Source organism: Eubalaena glacialis, chromosome 15 (genome assembly GCF_028564815.1).
Source record: "Eubalaena glacialis isolate mEubGla1 chromosome 15, mEubGla1.1.hap2.+ XY, whole genome shotgun sequence".
NCBI lineage: Eukaryota > Metazoa > Chordata > Mammalia > Artiodactyla > Balaenidae > Eubalaena > Eubalaena glacialis.
In genome coordinates this window covers 70,920,478-70,942,615 of record NC_083730.1, presented here as the reverse complement: position 1 = coordinate 70,942,615, position 22,138 = coordinate 70,920,478, and the positions used below count along the sequence as shown (strand labels likewise).

Here is a 22,138-nt window from a genome sequence, read left to right as displayed (position 1 = left end):
AAATTCTATTCCATTCTTATACTACATCAAGCTGCCTTTCTAATTTCAGAGGCTATGATGTGTGCTTCATAAACTATATTGACCTTTCTAGAGTTGCCGGTTTCCAGGACACCTGCATGAAGAGTCCCAGCCTGATAGTGCTGCCTGTAACTGGAAGGTGCCAGGGAAGAGCTAATGCAGTAGTCCTTCCCTCTTTCCTCACAGCCCTAGAGGGGAAATGCCCCAATACTCCCTTTCCTTATGTTTGGGAGAGCTTCAGCAAATGAGCTCCTATGTCTCCCTGGCATTTACAGAAATGAAGAACCAGAAGCAGAAGATCCTTGGGCTGTCATTTGGAGTTGCCACATACCACAAGTTTCTAGGAACAGTGATGCCTGGGGTGCTGTGCCTGCCCCAGGCCTTATTAATCTATTCCCTGCAGTGTTCAAGGGCTCATTGCCTCCAACCAGATCTACTATTTGGAATTATCTAGTGAATTATTTATGGTTTACACATTTGACAGAGGCTCATGGCTAAGTTTGAAAACAGTTCCTGGGACCTAGAAACGTCTGTCTGGAAAACCAAGGCTCAGAGAAGTTAAGTTTCTGAAGGTCCCAGGGCTAGTAAACAGCAGTGCAGTTTTGAACCAAGGGTGTCTGATTCTAAGTCACACTAGGTCCATAGTGAAAGAGCCATGTGTTCTACTCTGAGAGCAACAAAGATTTGCAGGTGGGAGGGTTTGTGGACTGTGTCCTGCTCTCTAGCCTGGCTTGGGCACAGAAGGACCTCAGAGAGTAAGGAGGGGAGGGCCAATTACAGAAGGAAAGGAAAGAGACTGAGTCCCCCGTCCTGCAGCAAAGGAGGAAAGGAGATTGTTGGGTGTGGGGAAGGGAGTTGTGAGGAGTAGAAAGGCCTATGTGCACTGTGCCAACAAGAAGTCTTAACCCCTGATCCTGAAGAGGTTCCCGAAGTAGGAACCTGAGGCCAGTACACGTCCAAGTGGCATGCTCTTGGGTGACATCATTGCTGCGTCTGCCAGAATCACATTGCTACAGGATTGTGATTTTCATGGAATTGTTTCTGCTCTCCACCACTCAGAAAAAAAAAAAAAAACAAACCCAAAAGTACGTTTCTAAGTGTTTATTTCCTCTCTATTTTCCTCAAGCTTTTTGTTGGAACATCTGTGAAATGATAAAAGCAACTTAAAACTATATGGAACCTTTTGCAGATACACAATTTGCAAGCATTGTAAAGATGGTCAGTCTCAGTCATTTTGATCAAAACTGCTATTTCGCAGGCAAAGAAATAGGGTAGCAAATCACTCACAACTACGAAATATTAATAAAAGTGTTCTGAAGTGCACATAGAACACATCTGATAAAGAAATACCCTTACTCCAGGTGGGCCGGCCTTCCCTTGTTGTTATTCCCTAGCCTGGAGGCCCTGGTGAAGATCACTTGCCTACTTGTGACAGAGTTTACCCTTTGTTCTGCCAGGATCACATATTCATGGTACGAAGAGGGAGCATCATGAAGAAAGGGGGCTACGTGGCTCTAGCTGTAGGCACTGTGTGAAGGAAGGGAAGGATAGGCAAGTTGTTGAATGAAAAGAAGCGCAGGAGAGCTCGGTGTAACTCCCTTTTATGTCTCTGCAAAGGAGTTAGAAACTAAAGACGAGAATCTAAGACTATCTGCACTTGGTAAGATTCTAGAACCCGTGTAACATCTCCTTTGTTATTTTTGTTTCCCTTTGGTTCACTATGCCAATATAGAGTCATTTTCATTAAAACCTTTAAGACAAAAAGGGCTCATGTTCTTTTCTTTAGACAAGAACTACTTGAGTGGCAAGCAGTGTGAGGGGACTAGGAAGATAGCATCTTTCTGCACAGAGGCTGGGGTCAGAAGAGAGAGCCTCTAGGCAAGAAAAGCAAAGCTCGAAGAGCAATGTGAGCCTAAAAAGGGGTGGTGAGGCCCTGTGGGGACTACCCCATTCAGAGATGTAGTTGTAACTCCCCTGTTATTTTCCTCTGGGGCTCATCTAATCTAAGCCCTCCACAGTAACCAGCACTGATGAAGTCACATTGAGGTAACAAAGATAAGAGAACAGGACCCTCCAGTGGGTCCTGGGTCACAAAATTATCAATCATCAATCTAAAGATCTCCCTTGCCGTTAATGTATCCATTTGCTTTGGGAGAAGACAAGAATTGAGAAATGCCCAGGGTGCAAAGAGCCTAGCATGGATTTCTCCTATGAATTTCCTATGCTATATTACATGTAATAATTAATTTTGATTTTCTTCAACATTTTCTTATACTGCAGAGGTTAATAGCTATTAACAGAGATATAATATCACAGTATTAGAAATGTCAAGTCTTTAAACTAAGATGAAGGTTATATGGCACACAACCTGTTTCTATGAGATTTGGTATTGAATGTTACTGATTAAATTGCCATTGTCTTTTATTAGGAACTTGCTGTTTGGATGTGCCCTTTTTCAGTTCTGCATAGGTCTGAGGACCACTGATAGAAACACCATTAGAAATAGGATTGGATGGTTATGGGCAAACTCTCTAACATTTTATCTGCTGAAACAAACTAAAGCCATTTTCTGATGTGCTTTCTTTTCTCTGCCTTATCCTTTCTCTCCAGGCAGCTTCATCAGCCCTGAGCAGTCTGGGCCACGTGTACACAGCCATTGGAGACTACCCCAATGCACTGGCCAGTCACAAACAGTGTGTTCTTCTCGCCAAGCAATCCAAAGATGAGCTTTCTGAAGCCCGAGAACTCGGCAACATGGGAGCTGTGTATATTGCCATGGGTGATTTTGAGAATGCTGTGCAGTGCCATGAGCAGCATCTGAAGATAGCCAAGGACCTGGGCAACAAGCGAGAAGAGGCCCGCGCCTACAGCAATCTGGGCAGTGCTTACCACTACAGGAGGAACTTTGACAAGGCCATGTCTTACCACAACTACGTGCTGGAGCTGGCTCAGGAGTTGATGGAGAAGGCCATTGAGATGCGGGCCTATGCTGGCCTGGGCCATGCTGCCAGGTGCATGCAGGATTTGGAGAGGGCTAAACAGTACCATGAGCAGCAGCTGGGCATCGCTGAGGATCTCAAGGACCGGGCTGCAGAGGGGCGAGCGTCCTCCAATCTGGGTAAGGACAGGATTGCTTGCGGGACCCAGGGTCAGGGCCCAGGGCTGGAAATAGCTGGAGTAACCCACTATCTTTTACAGGAATCTGTGTGTTTATATTCAAAAGAATCTCCTCATTGTGTGTGTTTTATATTTCCTTCAGATATATTTTCTTGGAGCCTGCCTGCTCTAAATCACAGGATCCTTTCTGTCATCACAGTGCTCTGAGGATTAGAACTCTGAAATACTGGAAAAACAAAACACCCCAACCTTTTAATCTGTCTAGAGAGAAGAGCGACCAGATTTATCTAATTAGAGAGAAGGGGGATGAAATGAAGAGACAAAGCTATGTTTGGTTTAAATGAAAGGGAAGCTTGCTAGGAAGTCATCAATGGAAGGGAATTTGAGAGGATTTTTGTTTAGAGGGAGTTCTTTACTTGGTGACTTTAACCCCAAAGGAAATGTATTTTTTCCCCTCAATGTATGTGTATTCACAAATGATGTTGATAGTTATAGTGTAAATGTAAAATTATTTTTTGAAAAATTTAAATAAGATAGATTTGCAGTCTATGTTTTGATAATACTTGGTTACAGTTAAGATATTTATAGATTTGGGGGAATTTATATGGAATGGTAAGAGGCGATAAGTATTAGTAACTGGCTACTTTTTAGAAGATATTGTTATCTTTTCTTGGTACCCAAACAGATGTTGGTACATAATGAATGAAAGGAACAGATGTGTTCAGAAGTATAAGCGGAACTCATCCGTGTGCCTGGAGCCCATGGTTTGTTATGTCCACAGGGACTCAGGGTGGGGAGAGGACAAGGAGACGGTGACCTTATTCGTATTAGTGTATGCTTAGCAGATATTAGTGGCAATGCACTGTAAAAGTCAGTCCCCTTTTCTTTTGTGACCTACAAAACCCTATTTCTCTTTATATAATTTTAGCACTACTTCTCCCTCCCCTCTACCTCCGCTTATTGTAACCATATGTTTTGTGAATATGGTTGTTAGAAAAAGTCTGGCAAATCCCTGGAGATGATGCTAAAGATGGTATTGAGATCAGAATGAGAATCTAGAGAGCCTGATAAAAACCATAGAAATAAGTTCTTGGTATGATATATTCATTCAACAGATTTCAAGTATTTATTGAATCATTACTATATGCTGAATCCTGGAATAATTGCCTTACGTGATAGAGAAGTTTGAAAAAAAATCCTTGCCCTCAAAGAGCTTATAATTTAGTTGGGAAAATAAGATTAATACACAGGACAACAGTGTTAATGATGTTGTGTTGCCATGAAATTCCCAGAAGGGAGGCCCTGAGGGCTGGGAATAGTCTGGAAAGCTTGGAGGAGATGATGCCCAGGTGGACCTTGAAGAATAGCTGAGATTTGGCCAGAAATGGGATGGCATTGATGGCAAGGGGTATGTGAAAGAAGAATTTGATGCCATAGGTTGGCATATCTGAGGGATAGTGGCATGATTAGCCTTCAGGAATGTGCTAGAGGATGGTAGAAGATTATTATGAAAACTAGGCAAGGAATTGTTAGTGAACAGGAACTCCTGAAGGTTTTGAAATGTAGAAGTGAGAACATTGACTAGATATTTAAGGAAGACAAGTCAAGCAGTGGCACATAGGATAGGTTGGAGGGCTTGAAACCTGGAGTGTAGAAGGCTGTGCATATTGGACAATTCATATTTTCTCTATCATTTTGTGTCAGAAATCTATCATTTTGATTAGTTGTATTTATTTTCCAAAGACTTCGTTCATTTCATCTAAATTGTTGAATTTATTGGCATAAAGTTGTTTATAATACTTACTTATTTTCCTTTTAATGCTTGTAAGATATATAGTGATATGTCCTCTTTTATTTCTGTTACTGGTAGTTTGTGTTTTGTACCTATACTAACTCCCTCCCCCTTTTCTGGATCATTCTAGCTAGAGATTTATCAATTTTCTTGATCTTTTTAAAGAACCAACTTTTGCTTTTGTTAAGTTTTTTCTATTGCTTGTCTTTTTCTTTTAAATTAATTTATTTTATTTATTTTATTTTTTGGCTGCGTTGGGTCTTAATTGACAGTGGCTTCTCTTGTTGCGGAGCATGGGCTCTAGGCACGCGGGCTTCAGTAGTTGTGGCTCACAGGCTTAGTTGCTCCATGGCATGTGGGATCTTCCCAGACCAGGGCTCGAACCAGTGTCCCCTGCATTGGCAGGCGGATTCTTAACCACTGTGCCACCAGGAAAGCCCGCTTATCTGTTTTTTAATTTCATTTTTCTGGTCTCATTTTCTTCCTGCCGCTTTCTTTGGGTCCTCTTTCTAGCCTCTCAAGGTTGAAACTTAGGTCATTGATTTTAGACTTTTTAAATTTCTAATACAAGCATTAAAAAATATAAAATTTCCTCTAAACACTGCTTTAGCTGCATCTAATAATTTTTGATGTATTATGTTTTTACCTTCGTTGGGTTTAAAATATTTTCTTTTTTTTTTTTTTTTTTTTAATTTATTTATTATTACTTTTTTGGCTGCATTGGGTCATCGTTGCTGTGCGTGGGCTTTCTCTAGTTGCGGTGAGCGGGGGCTACTCTTCTTTGCGGTGCGCGGGCTTCTCATTGCGGTGGCTTCTCTTGTTGCAGAGCACGGGCTCTAGAGTGCAGGCTCAGTAGTTGTGGTGCACGGGCTCAGTAGTTGTGGCTCACGGGCTTAGTTGCTCCGCGGCATGTGGGATCCTCCCGGACCAGGGCTCGAACCTGTGTCCCCTGCATTGGCAGGCGGACTCCCAACCACTGCACCAGCAGGGAAGCCCCTAAAATATTTTCTAAAATTGTTTGTGATTTCCCTTTAACCCCTGTGTTGTTTAGAAGTGCTGTTTAATTTAAAACATTTGGGATTTTCCTAGAAACTTTATTGTTATCAAATTCTAGTTCTATTGCAGTCAGAGAACATACTTTGTAGGATTGCAATAGGTGTCTCTACAGATGTTGTTTAGGTCTAGGTAGTTGATGGTGTTGTTCAGATCATCTTTGTCTTTTTTGATTTCTTTGTTTATATGTTTTGTCAGTTGCTAAGAAGGAAGTTGTTAAAATCTACAACTGTTAGTGTGGACTTGTCTGTTTTTCCATTTAATTCTGTGAAACATGGCTTCATGTACTTTGAAGCTTTCTCTTTGGGCAAATATTCATTTATGATAGTTTTTGTCTTTCTGACAGATTGGCCCTTTTATCATTATGAAATGTCCCTTTTTATCATTGGTCATGTCTTTTTTTCTTGAACTACTTGATCTGATACAAATATATCCACTCCTACCTTCTTATGCTTACTTTTTGTGTTTTCCATTTTTTTTCTGTCTTTACTTTCTATTTCTCGGTGTCTTTAGTTTGTTAACTGCAGATAACATCTAGCTAGGTATTGCTTCTTTATTGATTTTCACAATTATGGCCTTTTAATTAGAGCATTTCATCATTTAACAGTTAATGTAATTATTGGTTTTGTTGGATTTAGGTCTGTTATTTTACTGTTGGTTTTCTGTTTTTCCCATTTATATTTTGTTCTCTGTTCTTCCTTTCCTGCTGTCTGTGGGTTAATTTAATCATGTAGATTTTATTTTTACTTGTCTATTTGCTTTTTAGCTCTATCTTTGCATTATTTTTTAATGGTTGCTCTAAGGATGGCATTATATATCCTTAACTTTTCATGGTTTACTTTGAGCTACCATTGTACCACTTCCTGTAAAATATAAGTACATTATGACCTTGTAGGTCCACTTACTCCCCACTCCCTGTACTTTATGCTGTAGTTGTCACATTTATTACTACACCTATATTCTTTTTAAACTCCACAGTACAATGTTAGTTGTTCTATTTTATATTACCATTTTAAATAAGAGGAAAAATAATGTTTTCTATTTATCCACTTATTTATCATTTCTTGTAATTGCATTCACTCTTGAAGATATAAGTTTTCCACCTGGTATTATTTCCCTTCAGCCCAAAGAACTTCATGTAGCGTTTCTTGTAATGCAGGTCTGCTAGTGATGAATTCTCTTCATTTTGTTTACTTTAAAATGTGTTTATTTCACCTCATTCTTGAAGGATATTTTTTGCTACATACAGAATTCTAGGTTGGTAGATTTTTTTTTTATCTTTCAGTGGCTTAAAGTAGTCTTTCGGCCCCCATTATTTCTGATAAGAAGTCAGTGGAATTAATAATCTGTATGGTGTATGCTAAATTTTTCTTGACAGTTCACAAGATTTCTTATAAATACGGTTTTCAGCAGTTTATGATATGCCTAAATGTGGCTTTCTTTGTATTTTTTCCTTGCTATGGTTCTTTGAGCTTTTGAATCAGCACATATATATCTTTGCCTGAATTTAGGGAATTTTTACCTATTATTTTAAAAATACTTCTTTTGGTTCACTCCCTCTCTCCTCTATTTATGTCTCTGCATTACTTTGGGCCTTTTGATTTTGTCCTATATATTGCTGAGGCTCTGTTCATGTTTTTAATTTTTTTTCTCTGTATTCTTCAGATTTGAAAATTTCTGTTAATCTTTCTTCAAGTTCACTAACTCTTCTGTCATCTCCAATCTTCTGTTAAACCTATCTAGTGATGCAGAGTTTGGGATTCCCCAAGACTACTCTCACTTCTGACATCAACAGCAAGCAAGGGTCACCCTCAGGTTCAGTAACTAGGAGGACTCACAGAATTCACTGAAAGTTATTGTTATACTCATGGTTATGGTTTATTACAGTGAAAGCATACAGATTAAAATCAACCAAGGGGGGTCTGGGCAAGATGGCGGAAGAGTAAGAGGCGGAGATCACCTTCCTTCCCACAGATACATTAGAAATACATCTACACGTGGAACTGCTCCTACAGAATACCCACTGAACGCTGGCAGAAGACGTCAGACCTCCCAAAAGGCAAGAAACTCCCCACGTACTTCGGTAGGGCAAAAGAAAAAAGAAATAACAGAGACAAAAGAATAGGGACAGGACCTGCACCAGTGGGAGGGAGCTGTGAAGGAGGAAAGGTTTCCACACACTAGGAAGCCCCTTCACGGGCGGAGACTGCGGGTGGCAGAGGGGGGAAGCTTCGGAGCCACGGAGGAGAGCGCAGCCACAGGGGTGGGGAGGGCAAAGCGGAGAGATTCCTGCACAGAGGATCGGCGCCGAGCAGCACTCACCAGCCCGAGAGGCTTGTCTGCTCAGCCGCCGGGGCGGGCGGGGGCTGGGAGCTGAGGCTCGGGCTTCGGTTGGATCGCAGGGAGAGGACTGGGGTTGGCAGCGTGAACACAGCCTGAAGGGGTTCGCGCACCACAGCTAGCCGGGAGGGAGTCCGGGAAAAAGTCTGCAGCTGCCGAAGAGGCAAGAGACTTTTTCTTGCCTCTTTGTTTCGCGGTGCGCAAGGAGAGGGGATTCAGAGCACCGCCTAAACGAGCTCCAGAGACGGGCGCGAGCCACGGCTATCAGCGCAGACCCCAGAGACGGGCATGAGATGCTAAGGCTGCTGCTGCCGCCACCAAGAAGCCTGTGTGCGAGCACAGGTCACTATCCACACCGCCCCTCCCGGGAGCCTGTGCAGCCCGCCACTGCCAGGGTCCCGTGATCCAGGGACAACTTCCCTGGGAGAACGCACGGCGCGCCTCAGGCTGCTGCAACGTCACGCCGGCCTCTGCCGCCGCAGGCTCGCCCCGCATCCGTACCCCTCCCTCCCCGCGGCCTGAGTGAGCCAGAGCCCCCGAAGCAGCTGCTCCTTTTACCCCGTCCTGTGTGAGCGAAGAACACACACCCTCAGGCGACCTACACCCAGAGGCGGGTCCAAATCCAAAGCCGAACCCCGAGAGCTATACGAACAAAGAAGAGAAAGGGAAATTTTTCCCAGCAGCCTCAGAAGCAGCGGATTAAAGCTCCACAAACAACTTGATGTACCTGCATCTGTTGAATACCTGAATAGACAACGAATCATCCCAAATTCAGGAGGTGGACTTTGGGAGCAGGATATATTAATTTTTCCCCTTTTCCTTTTTTTGTGAGTGTATATGTGTATGCTTCTGGGTGAGATTTTGTCTGTATAGCTTTGCTTTCACCATTTGTCCTAGGGGTCGGTCCGTCCATTTTTTCGTTTTTTTTTTTTTACTTAAAAAATTTTTTTTCTTAATAAATTTTTTCTTAATAATTTTTTTCTTAATTTTTATTTTAAAAAATTAAAATTTTTTTTCTTAATAAATTTTTTTCATAATTTTTTGTTATTTTTATTATAAAAAATTAATAAATTTATTTTTAAAAATTAAAAAAAATTTTCTTAACAAATTTTTTCTTAATTTTTTCTTATTTTTTTATTATAATAGCTTTATTTTATTTTATTTTATCCTCTTTCTTTCCTTCTTTCTATTTTTTCTCCCTCTTATTCTGAGCCGTGTGGATGAAAGGCTCTTGGTGCTCCAGCCAGGCATCAGGGCTGTGCCTCTGAGGCGGGAGAGCCAACTTCAGGACACTGGTCCACAAGAGACCTCCCAGCTCCACGTAATACCAAACAGCGAAAATCTCTCAGAGATCTCCATCTCAACATCAAGACCCAGCTTCACTCAACGACCAGCAAGCTACAGTGCTGGACACCCTATGCCAAACAACTAGCAAGACAGGAACACAGCCCCATCCATTAGCTGAGAGGCTGCCTAAAATCATAATAAGGCCACAGACACCCCAAAACACACCACCAGACGTGGACGTGCCCACCAGAAAGACAAGATCCAGCCTCATCCACCAGAACACAGGCACTAGTCCCCTCCACCAGCAAGCCTACACAACCCACTGAACCAACCTTAGCCACTGGGGACAGATACCAAAAACAACGGGAACTACGAACCTGCAGCCTGTGAAAAGGAGACCCCAAACACAGTAAGATAAGCAAAATGAGAAGACAGAAAAACACACAGCAGGTGAAGGAGCAGGGTCAAAACACACCAGACCTAACAAATGAAGAGGAAATAGGCAGTCTACCTGAAAAAGAATTCAGAATAATGATAGTAAAGATGATCCAAAATCTTGGAAATAGAATAGACAAAATGCAAGAAACATTTAACAGGGACGTAGAAGAACTAAAGAGGAACCAAGCAATGATGAAAAACACAATAAATGAAATTAAAAATACTCTAGAAGGGATCAATAGCAGAATAACTGAGGCAGAAGAACGGGTAAGTGACCTGGAAGATAAAATAGTGGAAATAACTACTGCAGACCAGAAGAAAGAAAAAAGAATGAAAAGAACTGAAGACAGTCTCAGAGACCTCTGGGACAACATTAAACGCACCAACATTCGAATTATAGGGGTCCCAGAAGAAGAAGAGAAAAAGAAAGGGACTGAGAAAATATTTGAAGAGATTATAGTTGAAAACTTCTCTAATATGGGAAAGGAAATAATTAATCATGTCCTGGAAGCACAGAGAGTCCCATAACAGGATAAATCCAAGGAGAAACACACCAAGACACATATTAATCAAACTATCAAAAATTAAATATAAAGAAAACATATTAAAAGCAGCAAGGGAAAAACAACAAATAACACACAAGGGAATCCCCATAAGGTTAACAGCTGATCTTTCAGCAGAAACTCTGCAAGCCAGAAGGGAGTGGCAGGATATACTTAAAGTGATGAAGGAGAAAAACCTACAACCAAGATTACTCTACCCAGCAAGGATCTCATTCAGATTTGATGGAGAAATTAAAACCTTTACAGACAAGCAAAAGCTGAGAGAGTTCAGCACCACCAAACCAGCTTTACAACAAATGCTAAAGGAACTTCTCTAGGCAAGAAACACAAGAGAAGGAAAACACCTACAATAACAAACCCAAAACATTTAAGAAAATGGGAATAGGAACATACATATCGATAATTACCTTAAATGTAAATGGATTAAATGCTCCCACCAAAAGACACAGACTGGCTGAATGGATACAAAAACAAGACCCGTATATATGCTGTCTACAAGAGACCCACTTCAGACCTAGGGACACATACAGACTGAAAGTGAGGGGATGGAAAAAGATATTCCATGCAAATGGAAATCAAAAGAAAGCTGGAGTAGCAATTCTCATATCAGACAAAATAGACTTTAAAATAAAGACTATTACAAGAGACAAAGAAGGACACTATATAATGATCAAGGGATCCATCCAAGTAGAAGGTATAACAATTATAAATATTTATGCACCCAACATAGGAGCACCTCAATACATAAGGCAAATACTAACAGCCATAAAAGGGGAAATCGACAGTAACACAATCATAGTAGGGGACTTTAACACCCCACTTTCACCAATGGAGAGATCATCCAAAATGAAAATAAATAAGGAAACACAAGCTTTAAATGATACATTAAACAAGATGGACTTAATTGATATTTATAGGACATTCCACCCAAAAACAACAGAATACACATTTTTCTCAAATGCTCATGGAACATTCTCCAGGATAGATCATATCTTGGGTCACAAATCAAGCCTTGGTAAATTTAAGAAAATTGAAATCGTATCAAGTATCTTTTCCGACCACAACGCTATGAGACTAGATATCAATTACAGGAAAAGATCTGTAAAAAATACAAACACATGGAGGCTACACAATACACTACTTAATAACGAAGTGATCACTGAAGAAATCAAAGGGGAAATCAAAAAATACCTAGAAACAAATGACAATGGAGACACGACGACCCAAAACCTATGGGATGCAGCAAAAGCAGTTCTAAGAGCGAAGTTTATAGCAATACAAGCCTACATCAAGAAACAGGAAACATCTCGAATAAACAACCTAACCTTGCACCTAAAGCAATTAGAGAAAGAAGAATAAAATCAGCCAAGGGAAGAGGCACATGGTTAGAGTTCAGGAGAATTGTAAGCACAAAGCTTCCAGTTGTGTCATGGATGGTGCTAATAACTCCTCCAAGCAGCAATATGTGACAGTATGCACAGAGACTCCCTTGAGCTTTCTTTTCCAAAGTTTTTATTGGATCTTGGTCACAGAGATATGGTTGACCATGTGCATGAGTGATCTTAGTTTCCTGCCCCTCTGGAGGTTGAGCTGAAAGCCCCCACTGTAAGTCATACTGTTAGCATCGACTCTCTGGCATGGCCAACACCTTCAGGTAAACAAAGACTCTTAGGCTGGGCATTCTAAGGGCTTCGAGATTATCTCCCAGAGCCAGGGGCAAAGGCTGGGCCTCTCTGGGCAAGGTTAATTCTTTACTGCATTGGTGCATTTTAAAATTTAGATATATATTTTTAGCTCTAGAATTTCCATTTGGTTCTTTTAATTAACATTTCAGTTTTCCTGCTAAGATTTATGTGTTTATTCATTACATGTATATTTTCTTTCACATAACTGGCCCTAGTTATTACAAAAGATTATAAAACCTTGTCTCCTAATTCCATGTGGGTCATCTCAGAGTTAGACCCTATTGATTGCCTGTTGTTGTTGTTGTTGTTATTTTTTTAACAGCTTGATTGAGATATAATTCCATAGTATACTATTTATACATTTAAGGTGTGTAATTCAGTGGTTTGTAGTATAGTCACAGAGTTGTGCACTGATTGCCTTTTGTTTTGAGTTGTTAGTCACATTTTAATGTACTCTTTGAAAAGGGATTATATCCAACATTGTCAGTGATACTTTATAGAGACTCTGGATTCTGATATATTTCTCTCAATATTATTGATTTTTGTTGTAGTTGTTTTACCAGTTAACTTGACTTAATTCAAGCTCCAAATTCTGTCTTCCCTGTGTTGGGCAGCAGCTGAAATCTCTGTTCAGGTCTTTCAGCTTGCTTAGATTTGGCCTTGCACATGCATATTTCATGAGTTAAACAGAGATTTGTGTAGAATTACAAATCCAAGGCTCTCCACTGTGGCTCTCTCTGGGATTTTTCCTTTGGTTCTTCAAGCCAGAAAGATGGTGTGTTTCTACCCGAGTTTTAACCTCACCACACGGCACTAATGGGGTTTGCCCTCTGGTCCCTGCCCCCGCACAATGTCCTCTGGCATTTCAAAAATGGGAAACTTACCCAATGCCTTTCCCTTCTGCAAAGAGTCAACTCCAACCTCCCTACAGTTTCTCACTGCTTTTGGTTGCACTCCAGTGTTTTTAGATAAATTCCTCCCTCTGCTTCCTCCATGCTGGCCTCCTGCCCCCTCCATGCCAGCCCTCCTGCCCTGCCCCCTGTCAGACTTTATAGTTGTTATCTATAGGAGGGTGGCTCTGAAAGGAGGTACTCCTCCATTACTGGAAGTGGAATTCCTCCTATCCATGTTTAACCCATTGCAATTTGATTTGCACCTTTTGTCCCCTGAAAAAGATCAACAGTGATCTCCAGATGGCTCAGTTGAGAGATCTCTTGACAGTTCTAAATTTCCCTAATCAGTATGCAACATTTGGCAGCCTTTACTAAGTTTTCCTTGAAATTCTCTCCTCCTCTAGTTTCTGTGAAGCACCACTGTCCTGATTTTCTTCTTGGCTGCTCTTTCTGTACCATCTTCATTGGCTTTTCTTATCCTTCTTTTTAAAAAATGAACAATTTTAAAAGTTACAAAAACGGTACTTACTTTGGTAAAAATTCTTATGGTATGAAAGTGTATAAAGTAGAAAAAGGAGGTCCACCCCGGTCCACCCCCTTGCATACCTTCCCATGTCCCACTCTTTAGAGTTAAGTACTGTTAACAATTTGGTTAGACTCTTTCCAGACCTTTTTACTATGCACATAAACACATGGTAGTATAATCATATATGTAAATATACACATGTGTGTACAGATTGTTCCTTTTTTAAAAACTTGGATCATAATATATGTGCTTTTCTGCCACCTGCTTTTTTTATTCCGCCTTCCCTCTTAGGCTTCCCTCTGTATCATTATTCAGTTTCCCTACATTATATTTAATGGCTCTTTTCCATTGTATTGCCACTTGTTAAATGTGGGAGTTCTTGTATTTTGTTCCTTGATTCTTTCCCGTTCTTTCTTTGTATCTCTCTCTTTATCATTTTTACCACTATACCTTCAACTACTGCTTCAATGTCCATTGTTTCTAAATCTATATTCACCAGCTCTGACCTGCTGCCTGAGATCATTTTCACATTTTCATATGCCTAGTAGATGCTTCGTCTGATTTTCATGCTGATCAGTCCAAGTTTGTGAGTTCAAGTGTGAAATATCTTTTTCCTAAATTAACTGCTTCTCCTAACTTTCCTTATTCTGTTGATGACAGGCCCATTCTTCTAGTTATCTCTATTAATTCACTATTGCTGTAACAAATTGCCATGAACTTAGTGGCTTCAAATAACACAAATGTTTTCTCTTACAGTTCTGGAGATCAGGAGTCTGAAATCAATTTCACCAGGCTAAGGTCAATGTCAACAAGCCTGGTTTCTTGGCTCTAGGGGAGAATCACCTTCTAATGGCTGCCTGTATTCCTTGGCTTGTGGCCTCTTCCTCCAACTCCAGAGTGCATCACTCCAATCTCTGCTTCTGAGTCATCACATTGCCTTCTCTTCTGTCCTAACTCCTCTTGTATCCCTCTTAAAAATAAAAGACTGTTGTGATTACATCAAACCCACTTGAGTAATCCAGAATAATCTTCCCAAGATCCACAGTTTAATCACACCTCCAAAATCCCCTTTGTCATGTAAAGTAACATTCACAGGTTCCTGGGATTAGAATGCAGAGATTGGGGGTGGGGGAGCAGGAGGATCATTCAGCCTGTTATACAATCCTGACTTAGAAATCTAAAGTCATCATAGATTTCTTACCCCATCCCCCTTTTTTTCAGTTGACACTCAATCTAACAGTTGTCAAGTAAGTATTCTCATTAAGGTTTTTTCCTTCCCTTGCTCCTTCCTTGTTGCCCAGTCTGTTGCAATAACCAACTAGTTGGGTTTTCCTTGCTACCATTCCTTCCCTCCCATGCCTCCTCCATCCCACACACCAATAGTAGACTGACCTTCCTAAACTATACCTTAAAATGGGGACTATCACGCTTTCCATTCTTTAATTCTACTACTCCTCTGTACATACTCTTTACCTAAAACTGTGTTTTTCCATCTTCCCTAATTTAGCCACACTGGCTATACTTCTTGCTTTAATATATTTTCTCAAGCTATTTCTTCTACTTAGAAGAACTTCTCTGTCCCTATCTTGCTTATCTAAAATTTACCCATCTTTTTAGGATTATCCCAAGTACTATTCACTTCTTTTTTTTTTTTTTTTAAACTATTCACTTCTTGAAGCCTTTACCTTCTTTACTTTGTCTGAGACCTGAGTCCACTTTTAAAATTTCTCTTATTCTATTTCTATTCAATCATAAAATATGGTTATTGGTGTACTTGTATAGTTACCTCCACTGGATTAAAACTCAATAGAAGTATAAACACTATTCTACTCCACAGTCTCTGTATCTCTGAGTATAACCCCTTAGACACAGTGAGTACTCAGTGTTTATATGGTTAGATTGAATGAGTCAAAGCTTATGCCAAGATGTTGTGCCCCAGTGATTGGAAGAACAGTGGTGCCTTTGGAAAGAAACAGGAAAGCTGAGAGGAGGAACTTCCCCAAAGTAGTTCTTTATCAAACGTGGTAAGTTTGTTTTATACATGCCGAGTGTGTGTTTCTCTCAATGTAACATGAGCAAATATAATTGGAAACAAGTATTAAGATGGCATCATCCTAATGATATCTATGAGATAAGGGAGGAAAGCCAGTCAGGGAGACTGAGTCAGGATCACAGAGGGTGGAGGTGACCCAGGTAGAGTTCAGGGAGAAGAGAGCTTCAGGATGTGGAGGGCTTATCACTTAAATCAGAGAAGGCAGGGAGAATGAGATTTGAGTCACTAAAGGTTTTTGGACATTAGAAGCTTCCTGTGCACATCTGAGGGGTAGTGGATAGAACTTATGGAGATGGAGAAAAAGAGAAGGTAGAGATGATGAGAAATCTTTATCCTTTGGTGGTCAGCATATACTAATATTTATTATCCACCTTTTAGATGCTTTAAAATAAAACAAGTAGAAATGATTTAGACTCTTTAGATTAGACTCTTTAGATTTCTTATGAACAACAAAGAATAGCCTAGTTCTAAGTATGTCTTACTTGTGAAAATAATGCTAATGTAAATTTTGGCTTGGAAAATGTCCATCTTTTATGCTCAAAACAACTGTAGTTGCATGACAGTATTTCTGTAGCCTCTGGTTTTTTGGTAGCCTTCTTTATGGTTCTAATTTAGGCAGTTTGGGGTCAAATCTCAGTTAGGCTGCAAAGTAGGTCACTAGAGTAAAGCCTCAGTTAAAGTGCTCTCACTCTGATCATCCCAGATCTTCTCATTCACTGGGGAGGCAGGCAGAAATGCCTCTCATTTTACTTTGAGATAAACTGCAATTAGGAAAATGAGATGGGAGATAATTAGAAGGGTGGCCGCTTCCTTCCTTCCTCCCTCCCTCCCTTCCTTTCTCCCTTCCTTCCTCCCTCCCTCCCTTCCTCCCTCCCTCCCTCCCTTCCTCCCTTCCTCCCTTCCTCCCTTCCTTCCCTCCCTCTCTCCCTCCTTCTTTCTTTCCTACTTGCTCTCTTGCACTCTCTCTCTCTCACTTTCTTTCTCCCTCTCTTTCCCTTTCTTCCTCCCTCCCTCCCTCCCTTCCTTTTCTTTCTTTCTCTTTCTGGATGATGGTGACCACTTAGCTTGCCACCATGCTCCTGGAATACATACAAAAGTGAATACATTGTAGGAGCCGCTTCCCATGTACAGCAGTATAAGAGCTGTTCTGTTTCTAGTATTGGGTCAAACATGAGAGATGGAAAGTGCTTCCCACCAAGGCCTAGGGTGAAATATCTAATAATCTATCTATGGAAAATAATTCAAAATTTTAAAATATCTGTACCTTTTTAGTCAAAAAGACATTTGCTATCTACAAAGTAGCTTTTTTGGGAAAGAAAGGGAAATGGGACTAGTGTTTTTTTAAATTATTTTATTTTATATTGGAGTACAGTTGATTAACAATGTTGTGTTAGTTTCAGGTGTACAGCAAAGTGATTCAGTTATACATATTCATGTATCTATTCTTTTTCAAGTTCTTTTCCCATTTAGGTTATTACAAAATATTTAGCAGAGTTCCCTGTTCTATACAGTAGGTCCTTGTTGGTTATGTATTTTAAATATAGCAGTGTGGGACTAGTGTTCATTAATTCATTTGTTCACTTATTCATTTGCTCAACAAATATTTATTGAACATTAGTTATGTGATAGGCACTGTGCTATATTTTATGAATAAAACTGACATAGTTCCCGTCCCCATGGAGCTTATGGTTTTTCATTTAACAAGCATATATTGAGACCTGCTCTGTGTCACATATTTATATTCATTTTCATATTTAATCATCTCCACAAACCTATGAGGTCAAGAGTATTAATTAATTTTACATATGAGAAAATCACAGCCCAGGTAGGTTAAAAAAAATCTTGACCCATTTAATTTCAAGAGACCTGTAGCATAAAAGATGTATTAAGATCTCATAAAATGATGCTTGGCTTTTTTTTTTCCATGTTTTCAAACCAACCTGGTAGTCATGTGTTGAAGTAAATGTTCGGTAGCAACTCTGGTGGGTACACATCATTCCTCTTATTTATAGTGCAGCAAAATGATAGTCACCAGAAATGGTGACTCTCAGCTGTTCTAATTCTAGGATTTAAGAAACATCACCTAAGTAACTTTTATAAAAATTATATTTAAAAATTAAATTCTGGCAATCTAAATCAGAAAAATTTGAATTCCCAAGGAAAGGTGGAACAATATTACATGTTGTATACATAACAAACACACATTGCACCTTGATTATATATTATTCCTGATTACATTTTATGAATTAAATATTCAATAAATACTGTGAACACATATAAAACACAGTATCCTGAAAAAATCTTATAATAAATTTCTTTTGTAAGAGGAAAATATTCTGTAATATGGCAGTCACTCTCTTTTGCCTGTTTTTCACATTTCAATTTTTATATGTTGGGTTTTCTTTTTATATGTTGGGTTTTCTTTAGGTGGAGAGAGGTCTAGCTTTACGAGTAAAATGTTAATAATAATTGTAGGTAGTATTTAATTTACACTAATTGGGTGTTTTTCTTTGAAAATCCACAGTGTGATTATGGAACCATGTTCAGAATAACCATTCAAGATGTTGAAGGGTCCATGAGACCTCACATAGAAATTCTTGCTTCAGCAATGCAGTTCCATTATATTTGTGTCTTACAGTACTTGTTTGCCTTTCTAATAGCAAACAAGTATGCTATGAGTTAAATTATTATTATTCCTTTTCACTGACGAGGATCCAGAGATTAACGAATGTCTGTGACTCACCCAGGGTTGTAGAGGCAGAGTTGAGGCTAGACTTCAGGTCTCTGATTCCATGTCCACAGATCCTGCCATGAGGAAACATTCCCACTAGAATGGTAGATTCCAGTGGGAGCCATGCTGAGATTACTCAGCCTAGGGCTAAAAGCCAAAGATGTTTCTTCTGCACCCACCCCCACCCTCCATATACAGGAAGATGAGAAAGAAGAAACACCACTGGAAGGGCTCTAGGACACCTTGCAACAGTGGTCCCTGCTTGTGCCCATGTATGAGACAGCCAGTGCTCCCAGAGAAGTACAGGCCCGGCCAGGATGGAACAGCCCTTTCTCTTCTTCTCCTAGAGAATCTATTTTCCGTTGATTACTTGCACTGAGCTAGATACTGTGCATACATTATTTCATTTCATCCCCATTACAAACCTATGTGGTAGGCACAGAAGTAAAGGTACTGGCCCAGAATCATACAGTTTATAAGCAGCAGAGGCAAGATCCAAACCCTGGTCTGTGTGCTCTCTTCTACGACAGCCCACAGGCCCCCTCTGAACCCCACACATTTATTGAACTGTTAGTTCTTCTGCTTGAGAAGCATAGACGAGACTACACAGATTGTCAAAGTCTAATAATGTCCACAATACAGAAAGCCAAACCACACACCTCTGCTTTTCTTTCAAAGCAGTTCCTGTTTGGGTCATGAAAAGGGGAAAAATGTGTCCCAGAGCTTGAAACAGATTTTTCTAGACATCTAAAAGAAAGTAACAAGAATGTACTTTCCCTGTTTGAAAGGAGAAATGAAAAATGGAGAGCATCAACCAAAGCAGGAGATTTTTCTGATCAAGCACCAGAGGACTCACAGAAAATGATTCAGACCCTCATTACGGTTGTGACATGCACATCCTGTGCTGTGCCCCACACCTATCAGTACCTAATAAATATTAATAATATTTATTCTCTCCTTTAGGTCAAGATTTGTCACCCTGCTTGTCTAGACATTGCTATTTAAAAGGAGCTGTGATTTGCTTACAGATACAGCGCGTCTGTAAACGTGAGCAGCGGCAGACGGAGCAGTAAATCTTGGTCAGAGCTGCACTTTGGATGGTTGCAGGAGACGCTGCAAAACTGTTGTTGGAATAATGAAGTGCATGCTTACTGCCAGGTCCCAGAGTTCTGTCTCCAGCAGGCAGAGTCTAGCAGTAAATTAGCTTATGTTTCAGCTTGGCAGTTGGCGCTTGGTTCATTTGTAGATGCTAATTGTAATCTGATATTATCAGCAGCAGGTAATTGAAATGGGCTTGATGAATTACTTAATTTCTTTTAATAGCTGAGTCTTCAAGAACTGAATAAAGAAGATAAGGTGATCAGGAGGAAAATACAACAGCTCTGTCTTTCTAATTAGTGCTTGGAGGTTTTTTCTTCTTTACACAAATGATTATGAACATGTGAGGCTGAATAGGTGTATGAGTCAAAAGGCCCCCATGGGGACATTTCCCATTAGGCAGCCCAGTCCTGAGCATTGATAACACTTCTGTTAGGACTTCAGAAGGGAACATTTGAGGGATCACTTTGGAGAATGTTGATTTCCGAACACCATTCCGTTTTCCCAGACTTAGGTGGGCCTTCTGGGGGTATTGCCACTTTGGCATTCACTCTACCTTCAGCCCTTCTTGTGTGGCTGTTTCCTGTGAGCAGTGCTGCCTGACACCATGCAGTGAGCAGGGGAGCCTCGCAATGATGTTAGTCTTTGGCTCCTGCCACCCATACCTGGCACCGGCACCTCCCACACCTGCCCGTCCCTAAGTCTTTCCATCTGTAGCAGCTCCTGTGTAGCCATTTGCTTTGCCAACAATGGTGGGTGCAGATGTGACCCTGGGTCCTGCCATCTGTGCTGGACACTTCATATTGGACCTATGCCACGTGACTGCAATAAGCTTTGGGGGGGTCTTTCTTCTGGAATCATTTGGCTGTGCTTTTAGTCTCATGTTCATTCTTTAAGGAAACCATCTGTTTTGAGGTGACTCTGGAGGAATTTACTTTTGACTAATTTTTTGAGAAAATCAAATAACAGTGGAAAAAGTAGAACATTAGAACCAGGTCTCTTAGACATTCAGATCACCTCTGTTGTTCTTCTTCATGGTGAGTTCTGTTTAAAGACAGCTTATTGTTACAGGTGATGATTCTAGGTCTCTAAGCCACCAATACAGTATTGGCAGTAAATGCCTCTGATGGTAAATTCATTGCAGGGATTCTGATAATGTTCTACTTCTTGATCTGGGTGGTAGTTGCCTGGCTGTGCTCACTTTTGAAAATTTGTTGAATTGTATGCTTAAAATTTTATACCTTTCTGACTATATATTATACTTTAATTTAAGGTTTACTTTTAAAAACACATTGCATTCTGGGGGCGGAGTAGAATTGGAATGGTATGCCTTTCTTGATCCTATCCATGCCCACGGCTTTCACCACTATACACCAATTCCCCAAACCCAGACCTTGCTTCCATCTGAGATGTCTTTCTCTTCCTGCTTCCTAGACAGCTCCATCTGCTCCAAATAGGCCTCTCTCTAAGTCTGTGATTTCATGTTGTGTATTCCCTATTTCTGAGAATGGCAGCGCAAACTCAGTGCCCCACCTAGAAATCTCAGAGTTAGCCTGGGACCCCTGCCTCCTTCCCTTGTAGCCCAGGTCTAGTTGGTCAAAAGTCCTGAGAATTCTGCCTCTCCAAACAAGTTCTGTTGTATCTGCCCAGCTGTGTTTTCAGCCTTCCATCACCTCTTGCCTGGATCATTGCAACAGATCCCGCCATACTGGTCTCCCAGCTTCTCCTTCAGTTCATTTTCCACATGGCTTCCAAGGTAACCTTCTCGAAACCCCAAGTGCTCAATCTTATCTATACTCAATGATTTATATGCTTAAAACCCTGCAGTGGTTCCCCATTACCTTCAGGATGAAGTCCAAAATCCTTGGCCTGGTGTGAGACAATAGAAAATATGTATATTGGCCTCTGCCCCCAGTTCCTGGCACAGAGCGCCTAAAACCCTTGTAATTTCCTAAGGGATAAGAGCGCTAAGAGCATCTTTTGTTCTAATGAGGCAACTCTGGGTGGGCTCCTATGTGGGAGCAGAAAGACCAAGCCATGATTAGAAGCTTGGAATTTTCAGTCCTGCCCTCCCCATCCTCCAGAGATAGGAGAGGGGCTGGAAATGGAGTTAATAATTGATCATGCCTCCATGAAAAAGCCTATAAAATCCCAATAGTAGGGGGTTCAAAGAGCTTTCAGGTTGGGGAACACATCCACACCAGAAGCGTGATGCACCCCAACACCACAGAGACTCCTATGGAAAAGCTCCTGCACTCAGGATCCTCCCAAGCCTCTCCCTATGTATCTCTTCATCTGGCTGTTCATCTATATCCTTTATCATGTCCTTTAATAAACTGGTATTTGTAAGTACTGTTTCCCTGAGTTCTATGAGCTGCTCTAGCAAGTTAATCAAACCTGAGGAGGAGATTGTGGGAACCTCCAATCTATGGCCAGTTGGCCAGAAGCACAGAGCTTGGGACTGGCATCTGAAGTCGGGGTGGGGGGCTGGTCTTATGAGACTGAGCCCGTACCTGTGGGATCTGATGCCAGCTCTGGGTAGAC

The 22,138-nt window shown here is 40.7% G+C and overlaps 1 protein-coding gene across 3 annotated transcripts in view; it reads left to right on the top strand.

Moving 5' to 3' along the window:
- TTC28 (tetratricopeptide repeat domain 28) overlaps positions 1-22,138 on the top strand; it is a 594,760-nt gene that overhangs the window by 423,248 nt on the left and 149,374 nt on the right. For all 3 annotated transcript variants that reach the window (XM_061170303.1, XM_061170302.1, XM_061170304.1), the window contains one exon: positions 2,629-3,136. In XM_061170303.1, the coding sequence (XP_061026286.1) occupies positions 2,629-3,136 (508 nt within the window). The remainder of the gene's footprint in view (positions 1-2,628; positions 3,137-22,138) is intronic.